At 42.5% G+C, this 26854-nt stretch overlaps 1 protein-coding gene across 1 annotated transcript in view; it reads left to right on the top strand.

Moving 5' to 3' along the window:
* The first annotated feature begins 308 nt into the window (after nucleotides 1-308).
* Nucleotides 309-26854, top strand: part of tmem132e (transmembrane protein 132E) — a 412424-nt gene continuing 385878 nt past the window's right edge. The window contains exon 1 of the mRNA XM_017699485.2: nucleotides 309-1829. Coding sequence (XP_017554974.1) covers nucleotides 1772-1829 — 58 coding nt within the window. The 5' untranslated portion in view covers nucleotides 309-1771. The remainder of the gene's footprint in view (nucleotides 1830-26854) is intronic.

The raw sequence follows: 26854 nt of genomic DNA, 5'->3' as shown, positions 1-26854 counted from the left end.
TCTTTGTATGTTGAAATGGTTCTTCAGATTGGAGGAGAATGTGTTCTTATGGTTATACAGAAAAGTTTCTTTGAAAATGGTTCTATGTAGCATGTATTTTGAAGCTATATAGAACCATATACAACACATTCTCCGTCTGAAGAACAGTTTCACCATATAAAAGGCATTTAAGCACAAGGCTGTTTTATACAGAGCTCATGGTTGTAAACAGAACCATTCTCTTTTCTAAAGAACCCTTGAAGAACCATCTTTTCAAGTGTCCAGTGTTCAAGACTGCAGCAGGGCTGACAAAGCCCTGTGGTGATCTCTGTGGGCGTGAGGGACGCGATATCCCCCCTAGGCGGACAAATGGACTGGAATCAGGAATTTGAAGGCAGGATATCAGCGCCTAACCCTCAAACACTGAACTTTTCCCGTCTTCCATCCTGAATGAAGGATGAGCAAATGCACGTCAGACAGCGAGCGATTCCAGTCGGCTGGGTCACGTGGCTGAATCTCGGCCGCTAACACGCGCTCTCCCTCTCCTCGGAGATTTTTTGAGAGCAGAGGTTTTTTAACCGGCACTGGGAAGAAACGTTCAAGTGTCGCCCCGTTTAGGGCAGATAACGCGCTCCGCACAGCGCAGAGCAGGACTGCGGGTTTAAAAGGCGAACTCGACCGATTTCCCGACGCCGGAAAGTGAAAGATTTTTCACTAGACTACAAGACGGAGACGCCGAACTGCTGCTGGGCTTCGTCTCTCAGCAGGAACAGTTTTGGGGTGTCGTTGACGTTGGCGAAGCTGAGGAAAACACATTTTTCACAAAGTGGACTCCACACGCCGGGCAGGGTCCCCACACGCTGCAAACTGCCCTCAAGGAAAAAGCAAGGCAACCACTTCGACTTCTGTGGGATTTCTGCTGTTTTATCCGCCCAGATTGAAGCGACCGGGGAGTTTTCTCTGACAGAACCGCCGCGGCGGTCGTCAACGTGTTTCTCCGCGCTGCCGGATCTCCTGCTACTTCGGTTTGGACAACTTTACCCGGACTAAACTGAGCACCGAAGGCGAAACACGTCGGGGAAGGCGGTCCGGCTGCTCGGCGAACCCTTTTGGACCCGTGTTCTGTCGTTTTGTTTCCTTAACCGGGCGGTACCGCTCGGCTGGGCTGTGTGGGCTGATTTGCGAGCCGGACTGGTGAGCTGGGCTAGCCTGCTAGCTCTCATTTACCTCAGGGCTGCTGCGCGGGAAAAACCGCGTCGCGCGACCCGAGCACGTCCACTGTTTATGCGCCGCCGTTTTCCTCTCGACCCCCTGTTTTCTTCTTCCAGCCTCGCCTGGTTCTGCACTCCGCAGCCTGTGTGCCGGCTGGAGACGGGCTTATCCCGCGATGTGAGGATTATGTGAAGCGGGCACATGGTTAAGAGACGCGTGGGAATCGAGAGCTCCTCGGCGCCTGTAACTTTTCTCCCCCGCAGGCGCGCTCACTCGTCCGCTCACTCGTCCGCTCACTCGTCCTCTATCTCTCTCTGCCTCTCCGGCCGTGGGAAGAGATTTGGCTAACGGCCTTTCTGTCCTCTTCGCCTCTTTATCCGGGTTTGCCATATTCCGTAATGGACGTGAAAGTTCCCCCCACGTCCAGCACGTCCAGGTGATTTTCTTTCCTCCACTCTCGGCTGGAATCCACCGCGGGACTGGAGACGAGTCGCTGCTGCCGGCCGGTCGCAGGATAAACATTTCTGGAGCTGATCAGTTTTAGTTGTTTGGATAAACGGGATTTACTGGGGGAACTACGATGTCATTTGTACGGTCTTGCTTGGGAACTCTGCTGCTGTGTGCATTCATTTCTGATGGTAAGTGGCGTCGCTCGGTCTGATTTTACCTCTTTTCTTTGTTGTTGTTGTTATTTTGTCTGTTTTGACTAAATCAACATTTTAAGACGACAGAATTGCTGCTTTGAAATAGTGACCGCTGCAGTTTTTAAGTCCTGATTGATGATTCCAAGCACACACATTCAGACGAGCATGTAAACACCAGAGCCTGAAGAAACTAAACGCAGCTTGAGGCTGGAATGGCAGGTCTACATTTGCAGTGGTCACTGGAGAGCAGACCAGACCAGACCACTGGCCTCACGCATTCAGAAATAACACCGTGATGTGTTGATCCAGCGGTCAGTTCAGTGTGATGATTGCGGTTGATGCTGTGGACCAAGCAGAAGCGCAGCGACTCCCCACAAGGTGGGAGCACGACTGTGTGAAGGCTGCTGCACTGTGGGAAGGATGTGTAGTCTACACTACATGCAGCAGGAGTGAACTACATTTCCCCCCATGCCCCTTTTCCCTGTTAATCAACAACATTTTAAGGCAGGTAATGACACACTAACTCCCGTCTCCATACTTTTGGAGTGTTAGTAATTCTATTTTGTTGAAACCCACAATTTTATCACCACTAATGTTGCAGGTGATGATGTTTGCTTGTGTAGGGGGGCCAGTATAGGCTTACCCAAATTGTCCTTTAGGTAGCTGAGATGTGGCCTGACTGTTAAGTAGAAAGGGATCAATATGCAAGCCACTTGTTTCAGTGGGAGGCACAACTTAAATTCCTCCAACGTAAAGGCAGTTTGTGGTGATTTTCCCATCTGACGCGTCCTTACGACTGCGGTAGTTTTGTACTGGCGATTGTAGACCATTTCACTCTGAGTGAGTTAGACTTTTAGGAGGGTGCGTCTCATTTGCAGGGAACGTTTCTCATCCTAATCGTGGGCACTCATGTAGCTTGCTTAAAATAAGGCTGCTCGCAAGTTGACACCTCATTTACATCGCAATTCAGCACAAAGATGTAAGACCTGCCCACGCACATGCTCTTTGGTATATACTCTCTGATACAAAGGCTGTTGTTAGCAGACGTTCAAATACGCCTGATTTATCTGATGAGTTTCTGTCTAGGTGCCACAAATGCATAGATTTATATGTAGAACAATACTGAGAGGATATATTTCTGGGATTTGACCCTTTATGTAATGTGTTTGGCATCGTTTCTCCTTTTTTTTTTTTGTTGTTGTTGAAATGGCAGGTCCGTCCTGACTAGTGAATTTAGGCTGCGGTTGTTTCAGAGATGAAAAACCATCTGAAATAACAGCTCCTAATCAAAACTTTTACTTATAAAATATGCCCTATCATGTTACATTGACGGCCACTGGCACTCGGGAAGATGTGGCTTTGAACTGTTCGCTTGAAGTCTCCTTCAATTCCAGCACTTAGCTGACACGTTTCCTCTGAAATCACAAAAGAACAAAAGGGAGTTTTATTAGGGAGAACAACATATGCCTTCTGTCCTGAAGGGAATTGCCAGATGACTTGACTATTAATATATGTATCTAACTGTGTCCAATTTGGAAGGCATCATAAACATGCTTTCACGAAGATTATGATTAAATATGAATCTGACACTTGAATTCTAGACCATGTACTTCGGGTAGATGTTGAGTATTTAAAGGTAATTCGTGCGGAAAATCAAACACTTATTACTTTTCTCTTTGAGGTCACAGCACATCTAAACATGGTACATTTTACATTACAGTAATTTCTGGTATTCCAGTTCCCATTTTTTTCAAGGGGCCTAATGAGAAATGTCCAGTTTACAAGTCACAGCAAAGGTTTCTTAAAGTCTACATGAATAGATGGCCATTATGGATTTAGCCTCCGTGCCAGAACGTATTTTCAAGTGAGATCAGGGAGGGTCTGAACTAGCTGAGCGCTTTCACTCAATGTTGATGGGAGTGGGGGGTGAAACATGATATTGATCTATAAATGATATTATTGATTAATATAACTTTTTCTCACCCCCTGATGCATCGGGACTCATCCAAAAACTGGAAGATCTAACCAAAAAAAAAATCGAAGACATTTAGATGGAAGGATACAGACAAAACTGTTTCGTCTGTTAAATGTTATATGATGATTCCTACTTAATAAGACCAGGGACATGAGCTGCATGTGTAAAAGGTGAGTTTTGATTTCAGGTGGACCTTTTTCAGGGCACTTTCCATCATAAGTTTGCATTTGCACGTTGGTAGTGAAGTCTCCAGTTGAAGTACGTTTCTTATATGGCAGACACTAGACTTTATATATCACAGTATAGGACAATATAGCTGTGATGTCAAATCTGCAGAACTATTTTTTGTTTGACTCTTATTCTAACTGAACTGGCAGTAATGCTCCTTTCCTGGAGAAGCCACCATGTCAAAAAAAAACTCGTTCTCCCTTAAGTAGTACATGCGGTAACCATCTGGGCTGACATGCTCATCATTCTCGTTTAGTATGTCACACATCAGGTGTCCGGTTTAGGCATGCATGCCTTGACAATGAGGCTGCATCTCTGTGCATCCCCATTTGTAATCTAGGCACCTTTAAATGTACTTGATGCTAATACAATGAGACAGTAAATTGGGCCAGTGCAAGTACATCTCCTCCACTTTCAGTAATGACAGCCTTTCGGAGTGACAGACAGGCACCAGCCGAAAAGATCAAGGCATGAGTAAACATTGAAACATCAACAAACCTGAGACGACTTGTGCTCTCTAGGGACGGCTTGTTTGTTAATCCGCATGCCGTTGCACCTGTGCAGAGCTCTCTGCTTTAGGTTTCCGAGCTGCTTTTCTCACTCTGCGAAACCAAATCATCTGGAAAGGAATAGCTTTGTTGTGTTCTTGTGTTTTATTTATTAGTGTTCCAGCCGGGAAACACGGCTGGTATTTAGCATCCGCACAGCTCTGCTGACTAGATAGTAGGACCCCTTTAGGTGGGCTGTTTTCCACCAAGCCTGTAATTATGCCTGACAGCACTACTAATTGGGTTGACATTTTATTCCTGTCATTTGTCAGTCCTCTTGCTGGACACACAGGTAGATGCTGTCAATCAATTTATATTGTAGTAGTATTTGCTGTAGAAACACTGTTGAATGGGAAGCTTGGGGCCTGTGCACAAAGTAGGTTTTCCTAGCAGAGCTGCATAAAAAATGTCTGTGTTGGTTTACTCGCAAAAGCTGTGCCCTCCATTTGAATTTTTAATGCTTAAAATGAAATGAACGGTGCCTTGTCTTGTCTCTAAGCACCCTGTTAACCTCAGCCATGATTCAAGACATTAAATGATACTGCAGCTATAAACGTCAAAGTTTATTCCTTTTTTTACTGACAAAACATTGATCAGGTGATGTCTATCTTAAAGGACCACAGATTAACCATAACAGGCAGTGAGGACTCTAGAATACGTGCATGCAATGAAGTGAAATGTGAAATGGACTTGTTTGAGGTGTATATAGAGCGGGGTGGGGCCTAAAATTGGTACAAAGGTAGTGTTTTCATGGCATTCTCTCATGACACTGGTTGTGATTCATGAAGTACTGTCAAATGTTGAATAAATGCTCTCGAAGTGACCTGAAAGATCTTGTTCTACTTTTGTCATTTCCGTCATTTTTATTCAGTGCAATTTCACAAAATTAACCAAGCTCTTACCTTGAAATATGATGCCTATGATCTTTTTGTCTCTAACATTTTATGTTTATTAATGATGCCCATTAATAGCCATTTAAATGTTGCTTGAGTGAATCTACGTGTGCAGAAGGGGAAATCCTCGTAAATAAGATGGAATATCTGAGCTGGCAGAATCCTTTTTGAAGCTTGGTGCTGAGAAATGCATTTAAGTCTCAGATTAAGCCATTTCATTTTTCTTCATCTACACTAACATCAGCTCCAAGCTGTGGAGCACAATAAAGTAATGGCGTTAGGAGGCACTAGCATGCTGCCCCTGATTCGCAGTGAAAGGCATCTTCGTGGCGCACTGGTTCCTTCAGACAAAGCGTGACTGGAGACCCCCCACTAAAGGCTCAAGGGCTTAATGGACTTGCTTCTGAAAGCACACACAGGTTGTTTACATGCAGTGCACATTGGCCTTTGAATAGGAGACCTTGTAATCACAATTGCTCAATCATAAAGTACACCAAGGATGAATACATCTGCTTGTGTTTTCATGTCAGCAGAAAATGGGCTTAATGACTAGATGGGTGTACTCTACCATCGTTAAAATGTTCTCCCATTGAGTTCTAAGTTGACCTCATGTCATGCAAGATAAATGGGCTCTCTGCAGGCAACTTGTCTGACCCATCTGTCTACCCATCAAGCCTGTGAGAGAAATAGTGAGCTGCATTTGCCCCTCATATGGTTTTGTTTTTGGTTCCCAGTCTGCAAACCATGTCATTCGGCTAAAGAGGTCCAAAATCTCCTTGATAATAACTCAAAGAATTGCTGTGGACCACATCAGGATACTAATGGGGAGCATCCTAATGACAGTTATGGATTGTTGACATCTATCCGATTATTTCTGGATATTCTGTGCCATTTCAGAATGGCTGGCTGTATGTTTTTCAAGCTTTAATAAGTCTGTGAAATGGCTGACTCAGGAGGCTCTAACCTTTAGTTTCTGCTCTTGTTTCTACTCAACTGCTACAAACCCTCCAGCAGCACAGGATTAGTATCTTGACAAAAGAGATGCTTATTAATAAGAAAATTGTCTTTAGCTGCAGGAAAATGATAAAAGCAGACGAGAGATTTTTTTTGTTAGTCTGCAAAATCTCTGTAAGGCTAGTAATTAGGGAGACTAGGAGAGTTTGCCAGAATGTGAACGCAAATAGATTAGCTCGAAAAAATGCCCCTTCCCTTTTGGAGTAGAAGTATCGTTATCCTCTTCAACTTCAAAAGTGCAGTTGCTTTTAACTCTTGATTGTCTAAGATGCTGTCATCTGTAGCGCCAGGCATAGTTGCTGGACTGGACAAGGGTCTTCAAACTTTGGGGCCTCAATTACTACTTGCATGATCAACATCCACTGTGCCCGTCTTGCCTTCTCATGAGGGATTGGTCTGTGTTCACTGCAGTGGAAGCTGAAGAAATATGGCCAGATTTTTGCCCCCCAGTGATCCTTGGCTGTTCGTACACCGCCATCCCACCCCCACCCTCTTCTGCCATCTCTCCTGCCTCCATATCTCATGTGACAAATCTGCAGGAAGAAGACACACACATTACCAGTGCCTCTGCTCTGCAGGTTCGCTGGCTGCTTCCCAGTGTGTTTTAGCTTTATTTTTCCATTTCCGTCAGGATTTTCCTGTCTCTGCTGCACTGCAGTAGACCCCTGCTTGGCATGTGGTTCATCACCTAGGTCAGCCCAAGCCTCTCATTAACATGGGAGATTGGTAGAGCTTGCAGTCCAGCTATTCATATCAGCTGTCTCTGCTCTGCAGGAGGCAGGTAAGGTGCAAATAAGGCTTCTTGGTCTTTCTTTGCCATTATTCTTGGGATTAGATAGAAGTTGATGGTGGCCACCAGAGCAGAGTGGGTCAGTGTGGCCTCAGCAGTCAGCATGACTCATTAGTGTGACTACCAGGCTCTCAGACGGTTTGCTTGGCTGCATTTGAAAATCCCCCAGCTCACACCCGTGACTGAGAGTGTTGAACTTGGTCCTAGTGATTGCCAGACCCACACAGGAAATGCATGGGGTGTAGCTGGATGAATATATCGATGGCCATGCAACCTCTTGCAACAGTAATAGTAGTAGATTGAAAATATTATGCAATTCAGGAAAATATTATATTTCCAAGTATACAGGTTCTAGGTTTGGTGTTGTAACAGGGGATGGGTTTTTTCTTTCCTCACCGGTCTTGCTTGTGAAATCAGAATGGCTGCATAAACTGTTTACTGGTCTTATTATGTAGAGGGGTACAGAAGTTTATAAGCCTGTATTAAACTATTTTTCAGTTGATTAGCTTCACAAGGTCCCACAATCAATAAAAAGGCCGTTTTAATCTGGGGGGCTTCAGCAGTGACTGCAGTGCTTTCAGTATAGATAGTCATACTTGGTTTGTGTTTTTTTTATTAAAATTTTTTTATTAAATTGAGGAATTTACTTTTCTGTTTTTCCTTTCAGTGTGCAGTTTCAAAGGTCTGCGTCACAGGTGATGCCAATCGTGAGTTAAAGCTAATGTGTTTCACCTGAAAATGAAAGGCGATGTTAAATGTTTCCTAATAGCCTTCTTTTATTGATGGGATGTTAGTTCTTTTTGTGGAATGTTCTTTATTTTTTTTCAAGGCTGTCCATTGTGGACTTAGCAGGGTGGATGGGAAATGAGGCATGGAAATAGTATGGTTGCCTTGCAGGTGGAGCATGGGCTTATCCGTCTTGTCTGTAGAATAGGGTTCTCGTCTACACTGGCATGCTCCATGCTCCCAAAGCAGCGGTAAATGTACATTAAAAAGTCCTACTCCAAGATACTGGAGCATGACTTCACTCTGAAAGTTTGAAATTAAGATGCCTATACTTGTCAAACCCCTCAGAGCTCTTTTTAACCACTGCTGCACTGCTACTCACACCACATAATCCCAGGGAAATTAGATAGATCCCTAATTTCTATGGAATAGTTGTTTATGACCTCACTCAAAGGCTGAAGGTAAAGGGCATAGATTTGTCAGTTAGATTATTCCAAAACTATTTTATACTTGAAGAATTACCTTGAAACCTGTAGTGTTCACAGCACAGGGCTTTGAATCTGCACTAGAATGAAATTGTGCATATCGCTGTTGTCGGAAGAAAACTTCGAATGAGAACATTACAAGTAAAGGATAAAACCTACTTCACTTTTAAGGTAAGTCAGTAGAATCAGACTTTTTGTCCAAGTCGCTTTGGGCCGTTTCCTTTGGTCCATTCTTCATAAAAAGTATGCACAATGTAAAGGCCAACGGGCATTTTCAAATTGTCAAAAATGGAAAAAACGATGAATATGGAGATATAAGGTTTCTTCAGACAGCAGCGATTTGAAGGCCTGTAATGGAAGCCTTTCAGCTTATCTGAGCCAAAAGGGATACTGACTTGTGCTTTTTAGGAAAAACAACAAATTTCTTCCCAGGAGACCTCTGACTTTTAACATGCCTCTTATCTTCATTGTGAGTCATGTTCAGCAGCGACCTAACTGGTGTTTGCACCCTGTTTGTTGATGTACATTGTGTTCTCACTCTAGAAGCACTCCAGGTGCTTTGTGTTGTGATGCCAGGGCTCTGGATGGGCAATTTATCTGTTAGTCCCAGTCATATTTCCGTGTGCTGGATTATCAGAATCTGCCGTCTGCTTCCCAGCGCCATTCAAAGCACTGCAGGAATTCCTGGCAACAGTGGGAGCTTGGGATGCACAGAGATCTGTCAGAAGACAGTACAGCTTTCAACAACTCCTGATGCGTTGCCACGTACATACTGGCACAAGATTGTCAGGAGACAAAACCGGTGAAAATCAGTCCTGAACATCATCGCACAAATTAGTCATTAAATCTGACTTATTTAATCTTCGTTTAAATATTGAGCTTGAAAATGCATGCATATGACTACAAATAATAAATGGTGAATGTAGGCGGGCAGTCAAGCCTGTGTCTGCTGACAGGGGAATCTAGTGAACAGAAGATGAAGCGCCTTGGCAAGAAATGGCTTTCCAGGGAAGGACAGGCCACAGCATTATGAGCCATTTTTATTGTTGAGTAAAGATGTGGCAGTGCCGAGATTGTGACACCTCCTCCGGTAGAAACGGATTAACCCGAGACAAGCATGTTGCTGGAGTGAGGGATGAGGAGTCCAAATCCCTGAAATAAGCACTAGAACCCCTGGGAAATCAAACTCGCACAGCCAGCGCAGGGACGCCACATGCCTACAACTCAGAACCACAGTAAATCACACATCATACTCTTGATCGGAAAAAATTTCCTCTGAACCTGCCAACCAAATCACACTTACTTTCACCAAAATGTGGGAACACACATCTCTCTCGTGTTTTCTCATTCTCTTTCCCTGTGACTCACTGTTCCGTACATACATTTGTATTATTTTATGGGAATTTACTGCAGAAGTATGTACTGTTGTAATGTTCCTTGGTAGCTACGTGCTGCTGTGCAAAAACCTAAACTCTAAACCTAACCTTAACCTCAGTAATCCAAAGCTAATATTTTGGCTCTTTTTTTCCAAGATGAAGCTGTTTTTTTGGTGTAGAGAAGCAAAATCACTACAATTAGGGAAGGGCACTCATATATAAATGGTAGATGGATGTAGTTGTAATTTTTCATGTATACAGTTGCTGATGCTGATATGTATTTATAAAATGTAGAAGCTGGTTCTAGATTCACTTGGTTAAGTGTCACAGAGAAATACATTATTTGCTTAAAGAAATAAGTGCAGTAAAATGAACATGCAGGGAATATTGCTCTGAATTTTGGTCAAATGCGAACATCTGTCTGACGTAAAATTTCCTTTTTTTTATCTGCTGATACTGGTATCGTTCTGATATCATGCTTCCTTGCCAACAATATCAATATTTCTCATTATCACGAGAGCATTTTATCTCCGTAAAGGGTAAAACAGTACAGGGTTAGTCAAAAGTCACAGGTCATCGTTTTATTTTTTATTTTATCAACTTTTATATCTGGGGTCATTTCAGACCGATTGTGTATGCTGAGAAAATCGGCAACAAACACCACCTTCAGCACCACATCATGGAGGCTTGTAACCGCGTTTCTCCAGAGATTCTCATGCAGGTTCGTAACCATTGGATCCTGCGCCTTCAGCTCTGTGTTCAGCACCAGGGTCAGCACATTGAACACATCAAATGGCTGTGCATCACAGGCAACGTTACCAGTTGTTGTTGCAACTTTCTGTGTTGATGACTTTTGAATCACAAGAGATATTGCAAATCTGATTGCGGCAATCGATTTCTGACACAATTCTGGTCTTCTTTGATATGCTACATGACCACTTTCCCATTGGAAAAATTTGCTTTCAAGATGGCAGCCATACATATAGACACCCATTACTTGCTGGGGTGTTCAGATCTGTCATTTTGCCTTTCGTTTCTGAAATAAAACGGTGTCCTGTGACTTTTGACTCACCCTGTAGACACACACAGATAAATACATACCAAAATTCTTTGAGTACAAGGCCTCTGCTGTCATAATTTCTTTCTGCAGTGCCAGCTGTGCAATAAAGTATAAGTGCATTTTTGCTGTATGCCTTCAATGAAGACGAATGCTGCAGAACGGCCACTGTTAGTCAAACATACGCTTCAAACGTAACTGAGGCCTTCTGGGCATGGAAATATGAGGCCAAACTTTACAGTGTGTATACAGCCTCTGACCTTTTAGATTTCCAAAGATAAAGATCTGCAGAGATGCTCTGAAACTGTTATTTCTCCTTCAAAATGTAAATTGTTACTGGCTGTCCAGGACGATGCACTTTGACTGCTATGGAAATTATTGATATGTCAAGCCAACTTCAAAGACTAGGACTCTTTAAATATGCACAAACTTGGTTCGTTGCAGTCACATCTTGTTTGGTGAAAAGAGAACTTCTGTCTACCTGGCACTGACCTTTTGCTTATCCTGTGGAGCCACAAAATTTCAAGCTTTTTTAGTTTTCTTTCCTCGGTCGGAATAGTCAGGGTTCTGTATACGTGTGCTGCATAGTTCTTACGAGCCACTGTGGTTTTCTGATGTGCATAGATGCTTGTGTAGAAGGCATATGGCTAAACATAATCAGAAGTGATGTCTCCAGTCCATTTCTTGCCAACAAGCCCCCTCAAAAGGCACGCTTCACCCAGATGCAGCTAATGATGTGGAAAACATGGTTGAATTGATTGAGTTAAGGCTGACAGTTCTGCTGGAGTGCTTTGTTTTACTTGTAGCAAGAAAGTCCTTGTACGTTGAGACAACTTGAAGCAGGCTTTCTTGGTTTAGTTTTACTGCAAAAAGGTCAATTTCAGAGAAGATGAATGTCACATACAAGCAATGCAGTGTACTAGTGGGGGGTGTAGCATTTCCTTTGGTATATTGCTTTAAGGTGCATGGGTTTAAATTCTTTGGTTATAAGTTTTGTCATAACCTTTATGTTGGTATGCCACAAATAAGCACAGTTAATGCAATATATGTACAGTGCAAAACTGGCCTGTTGGGCTGAATGACTTAATCAAGAATGTTTTGAGCCCCATGTTAAGTGAAAATAAAAAATGCAGCAGTCCTTCGATTACATCTTGCTGTGTAGTCAGTTGCAGTCTGAGGTAACGAGTCGAGTTTTGCTGTCAAGAGACATAAGAGTGGAGAGAACTGACGTCTCCTGGGGATGGCCTTTAGTTTGCTTGCCACACTTCTGTTTTCTCTCGCACAGCCTGCGGCGCCACCTCCCTCGGTCATTTGCATCAGATCGCGACGCATTTTCAGGGTCTGGTCCTCGTGACAAGCGGAGGCTATACAGCTTCTCAGCCTCTACTAATAATGTGAATGGCTGACTGTTTGCCAGCTTCCTAAAGATTCCTACAAAATGTTATCCGGCTGTACCACCGACACCACTACTAATGCAATGCAACAGTGTTCAGCCTGTTAAGAGCAAAACTGATCAACCAAGATACAGTGCACTAATGAGGTCTTATTGAGGCTGTCAGATTAACTTTCTCCTTGTTTGTTTGTCACGTCTTTAAGTATATTTAAGATTTCCATTGAAAAGAAATTACATTATTTCTATAATAAAATAAGTAGGATACCTAACTGCAGTAGAGGCCAGATTTATGTCTGTATGTCAAGTCTTTTAGAGTGGGGTGCTCAGTGTAAATGACTTGTCCCCACAAGCACCTAAAAAGCACACTAGTGTTTGAAAATTCTCCTTTGGTTGAAACCGCTGATTCTCAACTTGGGGGGTTGCACCTTGAGAGATAGTTGTCAAAAAAGTTGCATAGGTCTATTCTGACATGAGAATGACTGCAATAAAAATTCCCTATGCCATGATATTCCAGGGTTATAAGCTAAAGAGAATAGCTGAAACCATGAGCAGGCCGATTGTAATGAAAGAAAAAGTCTAGCTGGCACAGGTGGCATTAATATCTGTGTAGGGGCTTCCACCACACAGATAAACACAGCTTTCTTCACCATGTTATAAATATTACATAATTGTTAACCTATGGCGCTACAAAGCTTCTACTGGCTTGTCAAAAAGTGCTACCTCATTAGAAAATGTGTTCCTGCCAATTAGTGATGTTAAATTTATAAAGTAAACAGACTGCTTTGTTTCGAAAGACCAAATTGCTTAAATGGTGTCAGAGGTTTAGAGATATTTCCGAACAGTTTTGTTGGTATGTTGTACCATATGGCGAGGTTTTCCCAAATGTTTGGCTGGGATTCATTTGTAATATTATGGACTACATTGTATTATTACCGGGTACCATACAGTACAGCGTAGTTAGACATCTGAACCTAGAACTGTCCAGTCTTGATTAAGACCCTGTGTCTGTTTGCCATCACTCAACAGAATTGTGAAAACAGGCTGAGAGTCTTGTGGGGTCACATGATGTGATGTAGCGTCTGAATGTAGGGTCAACAGTAAACACTTTTCCTTTTACGCTGCATTTGGTTTCATGCGAGGCATTGAATCTGGCTGGCGTGGATTTGGGGTTTTTTGATTGTGTTTATTTATTTGACAGTGACAACAAGCGAAGCTTTTGGATTATTGCATTTGACCAATCAGTGGCTTGAACAGTTTTTACCTCCACCCAAATGTAAGAGCTTGGCACGCTTGGTACTAGAAGGGTAATGAAAATCAAATAAGGTGCTCTAATATGGGACAGCTCACTTGGCAATGGACAAAATGTGTGATCATGTGTTTGTAAACACACCGTAGCGCATCGCCTGATGGAAGAAAGGCATAAGGGATCAGGAAGGTCCTGGGAGCTGCTGAGGCTTGTTAAAACGTTCAGATGGACGTTTTCCGTACTGTGAAGTGCTATTCGTTTTTCTTTCTCTTTGGAGTCGACGGGTTTTAGAATGTCATTTTATTTCGACAGTCCCTTAATAGCAATCTGAAATGCACTTTGTTTGGTCTATTTATATTTGTTTGTTTATTTGGTTTGGTAACAGCTGAACATGTGTTGAGGGGTCAGTAGAGTCTTTGAAGTTGGACTTGCCAGTACGAATTCTCTCTGATGAGTGTTGTGTGCAGATGGGGTCTTGTTCATGTAACTGCTGACATATCGCTGCATACTGACTCTTGTAACATCTCCCTGCAGTGACTCTCTCCACTCTTGACATTTGTGTGCGTGTGTGCGTGTGTGCGTGTGTGTGCGTGTGTGTGTGTGTTTCTTTCTCTCTCTCTCTCTCTCTCTCTCTCTCTCTCTCTCTCTCTCTCTCTCTCTCTCTCTCTCTCTCTCTCTCTCTCTCTCTCTCTCTCTCTCTCTCTCTCTCTCTCTCTCTCTCTCTCTCTCTCTCTAATGCCTTCCGCCTCCACATGTGTCTCGACTTGACGGGAGAAGCAGCAGTAGCCGAACAGTTGAGCCTCAGAACTCACAAATCCTTTTTCTTTCTTTCTTTCTTTATTTCTTTCTTTCTTTCTTTCTTTTTTTTTTTTTACTGCCATACCAGATCTTGCTAAGACAAACCTCAGTTTTGTTTCCCATTTGCATATTTGCTCACATCCTGAGAATAATCCCTTCCTTTTCCAACCTCTTTGTGTCCCCCAGTTGAACAGAATTTTCCCTCGCACTAAAAGGCATCCTCAGCTGCGGGACGTCATCACAACTTTATCAGAAAGCTAGACGCGGGAGGATAAGCAGCAAGGTACATTTATCATCCTGCACCTGGAAAGCTGAGCTTGGCCGATAATGTAATTTGTTAAGTAGTAATTGCTGCACCTGGAGACCATTTTCCCTTATTAACATTGTCTTTCACAGGTGTTTCATCATTTTTTGCTCAGGAAAAACCTGACGAGGCACCGTCAAGCCCACGTAAATCTGTCGCTCGTGACCCTCTACTCATTGCGTTCATAACTAAAGTGAAATTCAAGTGGTTCCCCTCTCTCTGCTCTCCCGTCGACAAAATAGCTTTTATTAGAAGATTGAAGGTGCTAGTGGGAAAATTTCTCCCACCGAGCACATGTAGCCATAGATACGGTTCTGGAATGTCTCAAGTATGTGGAGCAGGGAGGGGGGCGGCGGGGGGCGGGGGGTGGGTGGGCTGGGATCTGCCAAAAAATCTGAGTGTTAATGAGCGAATAATGTTCAGCTGCTTCCAGCTCTGCGCTTCCTTTGTCGTTAAGGCTCAAAAAGAAGAAAACATTTACCGCGTGGATTTAGTGGAGCGTTGTGATTCGTCTATGCACGCGGACGTAGGATCGCATTGATGCATGCTTCATTACGGCTGATTGGCTGGAGCAAACTAGCTCACTGTATCTTAAGGTTCTGTGATCAGCTGCCTCCGGGTATGTGGCAGCGAGCAGATGTGCAAGCTCACATGTGCAGCTGGGACATCTTGGTGTGCTATTAAAAAAAAACATAATAAATAAATGAAAAGTCTCAGTTCAACATGTTGCTGGTAATTGCTTTCAAGCCGTGTCGTCTGTAGCCGGAATCAGGTTCAGAAGCTGCAGAGCCTGCCATTGAAATGCTAATGACGGACCTCCTTCCCTACGAACCTCATCTTTTGTCGTCTGCGAGTTGTTTTCCCTCCCTCACGCGCGGACTCCGCTCTCTTCACCATCGGCACAATTACAGGCTCCTTAATTGAAAGTGCAGGAGTCGCACGCTGTCAGAGCTGAGTTATGGGTGCACGTTCTTTGGTGGTGTTATGCTGACTTTAAATTGGAACCGTGGTTTATTCGTTCAAATCCAGGGTGCTGTTATTGAACTTCATAATGGTGTTATGAATGGTGAGGGGTCATAGTCCATTAGAAGTGCCAAGTGGTGTTTACTGCTGAAATTTGTTTCGCCGCCATCGCAAGTGCACTTGCTGAGTGAGCGGACCACTTTGCACCTGGTTCAGTTCACTGATGATGTCTTTGTTTGTTGAGTTTAGTCAGGAGTGTAAGAATAGATAAAAGCACTGAACTGTACATTAGGCTGTAAATACTACTTAGTCATTTAACAGTAACACCTAAAGTCATTTACTTAAAGCATTCGGTTATGTTATCGCATTACCCTCAAACGTTAATGTAAATGAATGTTCTGTTGATACTGATATATACACAGGACTGTGCAATTTAGAGACCACCTTTATTTAGTTTCCAGTCTAAACAGCCATTAAGGGCAAGTTGTTTTTGTATCAGATGTAACAGAAATTACACTGAAGCCTCAAGAACCAAATATGATTTCATATTTCTCAACATTTAACGGGTCCGCCCTTTGCCTTTATTACAGCTTCCATGTTTTTCATGAGGCTTGCTTGCAGCTTTTCCGCACCTCCGAAGTTCAGTCGTAGAAGTTGGCTGCATTTTTTGCTTCTTACTATCCAAGTAATCCCAAACACATTCAGTGATGTTGATGTCTGGACTCTGGGGTGGTCAGTCCATTGTTCTTTGAATTGAATTGATTTCTTGGCTTTGTTTGTGTAAGTTTGTAATGGCTTCTTGACCTCTACAAAACCTTTCAGACCCATTTTCTCTCTGTCTTTTAATCATTAGATTAAACAACTAAATGAAACTCCTGTTTCACATTTTTGTGTATTATATGTATTATCTTCATACATCATTTTTCTCAGAATGATGCTTTACAATGCTGTACAAACGAGGATCTAGAACTAAATTGCTGTTTTGGCTGGAAATTAAAACAAATGAAGGCTGGTCTCTTCATTTTGCACAATATTGGGGGGCAGTCGTGGGCTGGAGGTTAGGGAACTGGCCCTGTGACCGGAAGGTTGCCGGTTCGATCCCCTCCATGACTGAGGTGTCCTTGAGCAAGACACCTAACCCTCAACTGCTCCCCGGGTGCCGTGGATAGGGCTGCCCACTGCTCCGGACAAGTGTGCTCACTGCCCCCTAGTGTGTGTGTATATTCACTAGTGTGTATGTGGTGTTTCACTTCATGGATGGTTTAAATGCGGAGGTGGAATTTCCCCGTTTGTGGGATTAAAAAAGTATCACTCACTTATTGTGTATACGCTCCCATATAAGACACACCATAATGATGTGTGATCACTCACTTATTGTGTATACACTCCCATATAAGACACACCATAATGATGTAATAAATTGTTTTAATGTAATAGTGATTAGCTGTATAACATCAAGAATGCCTTGCATTTCTGAAGTGGTGATCTTGAGGCAATAAATAGATCATTAAATTTTATTTTGTAATTATTAGGTAGCAAAATAATTGAGCTTTGAATGTTCAATACCCTTTACTATCTATTTCAGAATATTAAAGTGTATGTTGTGTAAATTGTTTGTGTATAGAACATATTGCAGCAGATAATTCCAAACTTTTGACCAGTCGCACAAATAACTGCAATGCCTAAGTTACAAATATAGGTTGCTGGTTTATTAATTCAGCATAAGGCAAGGCCAGATCCTCGGGGAGGTGACATGTTGCTTGCTTTGTAGGAATTCATCTGTACAGAGCATAGTGGTGGATCAAATCCTTTTCTGACCGTGTGTAGGGATTAGCTACGAGGTGTGTGTATTTCCAGAGCTCAGGCCACTTTTTTCCCTGCCCTGCCACCCTCTCTCTCTCTCTCTCTCTCTCTCCCTGTGAGCCACTCCGATCTCATCCTCTGTTTACGGCTGCGCTTCAGAGGCAGTGCAAGCCCACCCTTCACCCTACAGTCACTGCTTGTCCTAGATTTATTGCTCCCTCGCTTTACCTCTATCTCCCTTTCTTTCTTCCTTTCCTTCTCAAATCCCACTCCTTTGCCCTCTCTCAGCACTCCTTTTCTCATCTCCATTTGCCGTTTTGCTCGCCAGAAAATCTATTCTGCAGCTGTGCCATGATTTGTAAACAAGGTGATGTGATAAGGCTGAATGAAAAGAGTCCCTCGCTATGTATTTTAATGCCTCACTGTTTAAGACGTTTTAGTCCCATGGTGCTTATTAAAACTGGCAAGATGCCCAGCTCTCGCATGCTTTTCCCCTCTGCTTTGCCATATGACTGCAAAAGAGTATATATTAATGTCTGGTTACGCAAGCACGAATCTATATCTGAGATTTCATGCTGATGGCGACATCGAGAGGAAATGGAAGAGGAGCGATATTAAGAGGCACCGACTGCCTTCCAGCATGGGGGCCTGTTTTTCTCTCTTGTGCAATGCTTTCCAAACAGCCTATTTACTGCATCGTAACATCCCAGCGAACACAAGTACATCTTGAGCCCTTTTCTACCCAAAACCCCGTACATCCATGTCATCGCAAAGCGGTGAGGATTTGACAAGGGCAGAAGCAAATTTCAACTGGATGAAGCCAACAGACGTAATGACCCGAATGTCCAAGAAAATAAAGCCGGTGTGGGAAAAAGTATTAAGGTCAATTTGCAGGCTGTTCTCAATTCTTTGATTTACAGAGGTACCATTTGTTCTATGTGCTTTGCCTACGCCGCTTCCCAAGAGATACGTCGCATCATGACTGGGGTAATCCTGGGAATAGCGTGTCAAAACTTTAGATTGAATACTTGGCTTGTTCACTACAAAGTGCAAAAAATCTTAGGCATGATTCGCGAGGGAGACTCTTCACAAAGAGGAATGTTCAAATACCCGAAGTGCATTTTCTTTTCCCTTTTTCTTTCTTTAGTAAAATCCTTCAGCTGAGATATTTTGATCACAGCTTGAGTACTGTTACAGTTGTCAAGTGGAGAAATTCCAGCAATTATGATTTTTTATTTTTTTAAACAAAAAATCATCAAAGACACTGTAAAACATTTTTTTTGTGTGTGTTCAGTGCATCTTATCTCAGGTGCAAAGTTGCTGAAAACATACAAAATCTCCAAAATCATGTCAGAAGTAACCAAATGTACCCAGTGGTTTGAGAAGAGAGAAGCAGTGACAGTTCATGAAGAACTTCCAAGAATTGCCTCTTTCACTGTTCTTCAGCAAACTTTTTCGGTTAAACTTCTTTTGACATGGAGAACTTGGTTTTTACAGAGATGCACTCATCATAAGTTTACATACCCACAGTGTTCTCCCCAATGGCAAAAATAAAGTTTGACAGTGTACTTTTTGAGACTAAAACGTGCCAGTCCTACAATGTTGTCCCTATGCCTGCACAATAGATTTAACTTCAGCAAATAGGTCATGGGTCCTTCTAAACATTGGGTGGTAAAGCAGAGAACGCCTCATGTATTTCATTGTTTGCATGGCAGAATTATTTTACAGACACTTTTATCCAGAGTTTACAATTTAGTCACGTTGTAAATATAGCATTAGGAGTCTTTGCCGAAGGACAGTTGTTGCAGAATCATGCTTGCTCAGGCATGGAATCAAACACTGGTCTACTGCGTGTTGGGCGGCAGTGTTGCCCACTTTGCTACCTGCCAGGAGTCGGTGGTGTTGATTCACAGAGTTCATTTTTTAGATTTCAAAAAACAAGACATAGATAAGTAGTAATCTGGCAGAGGTAAAGAGGACAACGTTAAATATATTTGACCTAAACAGGGAAATTTGGAGAGTTAAATCAAGACAAATTTACTCGCCCAGCCCCTGTTAGTCCACCAAGTTGTGCCTGATTCTTCTGTCAGTGCTTTCAGTTGGGTAGGTGTTTTGGCGCTGGCAATGTTGTTTGATTATAAGCTAATTTTTGGTTATATATATTATAATTTTTTGTTTACAATGTTTTACATTTTTTTGTTACATGTGAAATGGTCTCTTAATCACTATACATTTAAAATATCTGGATAGCCATATAGAACACTATTATAGGAAGGTCTTTGGCGATGTAATCCTACTCGGAGAAGTTGCGAGTTAATCCTCAAACCAAACACAGGGAACAGTAAAGTAAAATACAGGTGGACTATCAATATGTGTGTGGTGGAAGGACGCGAGTGCGGGTAATTTGAACATCACTGTGTGGAATAGAGTCTAAAACTCTGGAGTTGACTCTTATTTCCTGTATACCTGGAACCGAAGCATCTGTTTTCTTTGGGATCAATTACCAGCCCTACCAAACGCAAAGAACTTGTTCGCTAGAGTGTGTACTGTACTAAGGGAGACGCAGGAAACTGCAACTACATAAGGTCCATGGTCAGACAAGGAACTGCAGCCATAATTACCAAGGTTTACTATCACGCTGGGCTGAATGGGAAGGGACTGCTGTTAACAAGCTTCCTCCAAGCCCCTTTTTCAGCTGTCTGAGTGAAAATGCAATGAAACCCACATGGAGGACTTTCCATTTATCTGTGCAGGCTAGACTTCATGCTCTGTTTGAAGTAGGAAAGAGTCCAAGTGATATGCCCCCTCCACAACCTTCTCCTTTCTCTCTCCCTCGGCCCAGCCTAATTGGATTGTAAAACAAAGGCTGAAGGAATAAAATGTGCCGCTCATGAACGCTGCTCCTCTGAATCTCTGCACCTCAAAGACTGAGGAGGTGGTTCAAGCTAGGTGTAAAATTATATTAAATATCTTCTTAGATGATTGGGTGGTGTCTGCAGTTCAGGGAACGTGCTGAAGTTGACCCAGCATTGAGTAATATACTCAAATAAAGAAGAAACATTTGCAACTTTCGTGAGATTAATACAGGATTTGACTAGAATTTTTCAGAAGCGAGTTCTGTTTCTGCAGAAGGTTTTAAATACCGATCTCAGGTTGTCGTAATCTTGCACATCAAGAAGCTCCAATGGACTTTGTGTGCTACTTACTCACACCAGCATATTGTTGCCTCCGTATCACTAGCTTGTAGCTACGTTTTCTTTGAGGTACAAAATGCAAAGGGTGCCAATCCACCTGCATGTTCCTGATCTGACACCACTGTGTGAGGTGGAATCAAGGAGCCAGCTCTTGTTTACTGTGTGAATGTGTCGACAGAAGCCAGTGTCTACAGTGTTAATTTATTCTCAGAGTTTCTCCGGAGCTGCTGCACAACGCAAACTTTCTGCTGCACAGTCCTCCTCCGCCGAGACACTAAGGAGAGAGCTCTGCGATTGTTGTTGATATGCATGCGTCTTGGTCGTTTGGTATAGGCCATGACTGCTGACACTGTATAGTTGATTCTTTTGACAACTCTGGCTGGAAAGAAAGTGCATATATTTGAACCTGGCGACTCTTTGTCACCCTTACAAGCTGTCAGTCTTGCTGTCCAGGTAACATGAATTCTCCCTCCTTTTCCTGTTCCCTCTGCTCTGCGACTGAGACACATCCTGAGCTGTATTTTTCACGGATAAAATAAAGATCTGAAAGCTTTCCTATTTCAGTGGCTAAAGGAACATCGTACTCCTTTTTTTTTTGTAGATAGCGACTCACGGATTTCACTGTAAGCTCAGTTCTTTTGCTTTCTGATAAGCAACGTCTAATTTTAGGATTGCAACCCAATCGGAAATAACCTGTTTGTCTTGTGTGTGGCCTGGAACATCTCGTCACTGTTGTCTCCCCGAACGGTGACTTTATGATAACCATAGTCTGTTCATCCATAGTCTGTAAAGGTCTACCAACATTTTCAAATGGTGATCAAATGGTTTTGACGTTTTCTGATGATAGTAACTATTTTTACGTTGTTGTTGTAGCTTAAAGTGCTTTAAAGACCGAGTCTGAAAGAACACCTTCAGGACTAAATCCACTCTGATTATCCCATCACAGAGAAAAGGAATATTTATTTGTAGAGGGTTGCAAATGCAGTAAAATTAGTAAAAAAAAAAAGCTTTTCCTGAGTTCAAGAAATATGTTAGCAAATATCAGTTTGCAATACTGGCCAAATCTGAACACCTGTCATTGGGCATATGTAAGGGACACACACTTACTAAGCACTTTATTAGGTACACCTACCTTTATCTACACTGTTTGCCCATTTTATCAGCTCCGCTTACCATATACTAACTATAGTCAGTTTGTTTGTGTTGCACTGGTCTGAGCAGATCAGACACAGCAGTGCTGCTCACTGGTGGACTGAGAATAGTCAACCAGCCAACAGCGTCCTGTGACGACCGATGGACTAGCGACACAAACTGGAGCAACAGATTAGCCGTTACATCTGACTTTACAACTGCAAGGTGGATCAACAAGGTAGGAGTGTCTAATCGAGTGGACAGTGAGTGGACACAGTGTTTAAAGACTCCAGCACCAGCAGCACTGCTGTGTCTGATCCACTCGTGCCTTTAACAGTAACACGTCAATACCACTTCAGTGTCACTACAGTGCTGAGAATGATTCACCACTCGGATAATGCATGCTCGGTGGTCTCATGGGGTCCTGATCACTTATGAACCAAGAAATGCTCCTGTATTGTAAACAGACCATGTATTACATGTATAATATAAAAAAAATAAGGAATTAAACTTTATGCCAAAGTACAGTATGTGCAATCATATTATTGGTTGCTACATGTTTAAGTGTGCATAGAAACGGGTTTACAGATCAAACGTGTTTTTTTTTTTTCTTCCTTTTTTTTTTCATTTTTTCAGTTTTTTTCTCACTCCTACAAATTCAAATCAGACCAACTTTTTCTTCTCTCTTTGAAGTCAGTAAATTTTGGAATCGTGTACTGCTGCTGTTGGAAAGCCAAGTGCATATTTAAATGTTTTGTGGCTTTTTTCTGCTTTGTTTTGTAATCTGTTTTAATGATATACAGAATATAACATTTGCAAGAAAAACAAACACTGTGTTTTGCCAGTGTAAAGAGACAACACAAAGCCTCACACAGGGATTGCAGACTTTCAAAGAGACGCTCTTGTGTTTAGTTTAGTATGCTGTTTTGTGCCAAAACAGCCAGGATGATGGCAGCGTGTCATTATGGCGGATGTATTGTGAAATCTGACATATCAAAGACGCAACTGGTTTTGACAGGGCCAAATCTAATTATCTATCCTGTAAAAACAATCATAAAACTTTTATACAGTGCCAAGCATGTGTTGTGCTCAAAGTCCCTTACAGCAGCACAGAATGGAGAGATTGTGTGAATATGCTATAGATGACTGGGGACCTTTTTCCCTGTGCTTCTGACACAAATAGGACAAAAACTGCTATAGATTAAGTGACCCTTATTAGTCCCACAATGGGGAGATTTCACCCCCGCAATCTAACCCATCCATGCAGTGAAACACCACATACAGTCTAGGGGACAGTGAGCACATTTCCCCGGAGTGCTGGACAGCGCTATCCGCAGCGCCCAGGGAGCAGTTGGGGGTTAGGTGCCTTGCTCATGGGCACTTCAGTCACAGACTGTCGGCTCAGGGGATCGAACCGGCAACCTACCAGTTGCAAGGCTGGTTCCCTAACCTCCAGCCCACGACTGCCCAAATTAGCATAAACGTACAATGAATTTCGATTGAGGGAAGATATGTAAGCTATTGAAAGGCATAAGTAAGTGGTGCAAAAGCTTATTGCTGAGAGACTACCTTTGACAGTGGCAGCCATTGACGTTTAGCCAGTTATTTCAGTATGCTTTACCCCTACATCCCTATGTCCTCTCTGTCTTCATACCCTCCAGATCTCTCTGCCCGCCTGAATAACCCCAATAAACACGATTTCTCATAACACCAAATCTGTTTATTCTCTTATTTTTGTTTCTCTCATTAGCATTTCCTGCCTTCTTCTGCGAGTGAACCAATTCCAGTTATGGACATGCCCTCCAGGATGCCCACCTCAAAGGTCTAGGATACACATCAACAACAAGGGTCCTGCTGTTATCAGCCTGCTCATTTTTTAATGACCCCTTGACCCATGTACCAAGCCTGTGACCCTTCATGCATTCTTACGCGCCCCTTGCTCAGTCCTACTAATCTGTTAGGATAGGTGTGTCCACAGTTTGCCTTTAGTATAGCTTCCGTTCTTTTTGGGTGACTAGTGAAAAACTTTCTTTTTATTTCCTTTTCTATTAAGGGCTTCTTGACAGCTACACATCCTGTCAGACTTACAGCACTGAGTTGTTTTCTCACAGAAACACCTATGGATTTTTTCATATCTGAAGCAAAAGTGGACCTTGATTCTCTCCCCTCTCTTAAAGACGAAAGCTTGAAGTGCTGTTGATGACAGTTTAGGTGGTCTACCAGGTCTTGCATGGTTGTTAGCAACACCTTTTTAAGTAGGAACATCCTGGTTTTTTCACTTATCCTTTGAACCTCCCCTTTTTATGGATTTAATAGTCTATCTGGAAAATGTATCCTGAAAAATGAATAATTGGACTGGAAAAGGGTGTTCTGCTTTTGCAAAGTGCAGACATTTTAGAGATAGTGATACGTCATTTAGTATCGGAAACTACATAAACAAGTCTGTTTGAGATTGGCTTGCAACTCTATGCAGTTCAATGCACAAAATTATTCATTTAACTGGTGAGGTGCATGCTTCCCTTTACTTCTTGACCACGTTTGGCCTCGTAGCTCTAGTGCAAAAGTGAAGAAGCAAACCTTGGACACCAAACCATATGTTGGTTGCTTGACTACCTTTGGGATGAGTGGAAAATTGTCGTGTAATTGTTCCCCCCAATCTAATCACTTTAAACTATTCCTACAAATATGAATTTCCTCATGGGGAGTTAGCTCATGTTTAGTTTCAGCTTTATACGTCTGTTCTCAGCCTCATGTCAAGTTTCTTGCTCCTTCGGAGTCCCACGCTGTTGCATTCAGGTGACTCATTGGAGATTCCCGGATGGCTGTAAAAATGCTCTATGACCATTTCTATTGTGAAAAGTGTACTTTATAAATAAAACAAAATTGAGCTGGACACAGCTGCCATTTCGCTCTAATTGTTTTAAGTCCTCTTGACTTGTCACGCTGGATAGACTCACCAGTATTGGTTATTTTTTAGTAGAAGTAGAAATTGCTGCTTCTCGCCACATTAAACCAGGCTGAACTCTCATTGTGGAAGTTGACAGGACAGGAAAGATTTAATGAATATTTCCTCCAACAGTGCCAGTGTTTGTCAAGAGTGAAACATATCCTTGCCAGTTTTTGTTCTTGTGCACAGCATGTTTAGTGCTATAGTGCATTTGAAATTTTAATTTAATTCAGAATTGCTTTTCTGCTGTTACATATGTTTACACTAGTAGCTGCTTTCTCATTCTTTTTTTAATACTGTGTCAGATCATGTAGCCTTCAGACTTATTTTTCTTTTGTTATTGCTCTTTGTAGCATTAGTAAAATCAGGGCTTTTTGTTTCAGCGTAATTCACTCAAAAAGCAAGAATGCTGGGGATAAAAAAAAGAGATTCCTAAATAGATCTTAGCATAAGCATATGGCTATAAGAAAAATGTTTCTTATAGAAGCTTTGGTATCTCAATATTATGTAGAGGTTCTTTAAAGCTGCACTATGCAAGATATTTATGTTCACATTAGAAGAAGTAGTGTTACTGAGGCAAGAGGTGAAAAAACTTGCCAACGTACATGTCTGTGCTGCAGCCAGTCGAAGTGTAAAGCTTGAAATAGAAAATTAAAAGGCCATGTCATATACCTGTGCATATTAATGTCACACAGGTACAACATATTCAGCACAGGCTCAAAAAGAAAGTCGTGCCCACTGTTAAGTTCTCAAATGCGAAATCAACATTATACTAATGAAGAGCTGATGATGATGACGGTAGATCATTCACTCATGTCCTCACATCCCACACCAGGTTTGACTGTTTGAATGCTCAAAATCAATTCATCTACTCAGGTAGGGGGTCTGAAGTACAACAGCCAATACAAAATGTTCTTATAAATGTTGCATACAATTACAAATTTCCACCAGAGGGCTCTCCAAATCCCAAAAAACTCATCTTTACAGAACAATCTGTTGAAAGTGTCTTTCTGCTTTTTTTCTTCTAAGGCCAGAAACTGGGCTCCTTCCAGTTCACAGAGATGAGCACTTTTCTTCTTTTAACTAGGAGCGGCGCTTCAGGGGTCCTAGGCCCTCTCACTTGGAAGCCAAGCTCCCCCAGATTTCTGACTGCTCAAAGAAAGTCCTCTGATGCCAATGAAAATGTTACAGAACATAATTTGTTTTGCCCTGTTATAAAACGTGATGACCCCAAAGGCACTGAGCTCCACCTTTCCCCCTACCTTAAACATATAATAGTGACCACCAAAGCTCTTCTTTGACCATCAACAATTTTTGGCAGCCATACTGCTATGACAATGTGTATGTGGCTGCTTGATGAATTTGTGATTGGTAGATTATTTCTTTGTTGTAACAATGCTTCTTGTCAATAAATCATATACCATTGCAAAGCCTGTTAATTTCTCTTTTAAATGGTGCCACATTTGTAAGGAACATGCATTTGTGGGATGAACAGTAGAGCTGAGTATGTGAGTTGCGCCCATGAAAAATTTGCCAAATCCTCTCTGCTAATGCCAAACAGCTTATTCTGCCATTGACTCGTTTTTGGTCGTTTGGACTGGACTGAAGACTGAAGTTTGAAGAAACAAGACATATTGACAATTTAACAATTTATTCATTTAACGAACAGGAGCCTCAGTAGTGTGTGGAGGAACCATACACAGCCACAACAGCCTGGCACCTTCTCCTCATGCTGGTCACCAGCCTGGTCACACCCCTGTGGGGTGGCATCCCGTTCGTCAACCAGCATTTGTTGCAAGTCAGCCAACGTGGTTGTGTTGGTCACTCTGGCACACCCAAGCTGATCCTGCAACTGTTCAATGGGATAGAGGTCAGGACTGCTGGCAGGCCATTCCATCCTCTCCACTCCCAAATTCTGGAGGTAGTCTATGATAAACACTGCTCTGTGGGGGTGAGTGCTGTCATATTGGAGAATAGAGTTTGGTCCCAGGCTGTGGAAATAGGGGATTGCCACTGGTTGCAGAATTTCATCTCGATATCTCTCTGCGTTGAGATTGCCCCCAATGATGACAAGCCTAGTTTTTCCATCGAGGGAGATGCCGCCCCACACCATCACACTGCCGCCACCAAAAGATGTTACTCTATCGG

This window comes from Pygocentrus nattereri, chromosome 23 (assembly GCF_015220715.1).
Source record: "Pygocentrus nattereri isolate fPygNat1 chromosome 23, fPygNat1.pri, whole genome shotgun sequence".
Taxonomy (NCBI): Eukaryota; Metazoa; Chordata; class Actinopteri; order Characiformes; family Serrasalmidae; genus Pygocentrus; species Pygocentrus nattereri.
Note: the sequence above shows the minus strand (reverse complement) of the source record. Positions and strands in the feature narration are given on the sequence as shown.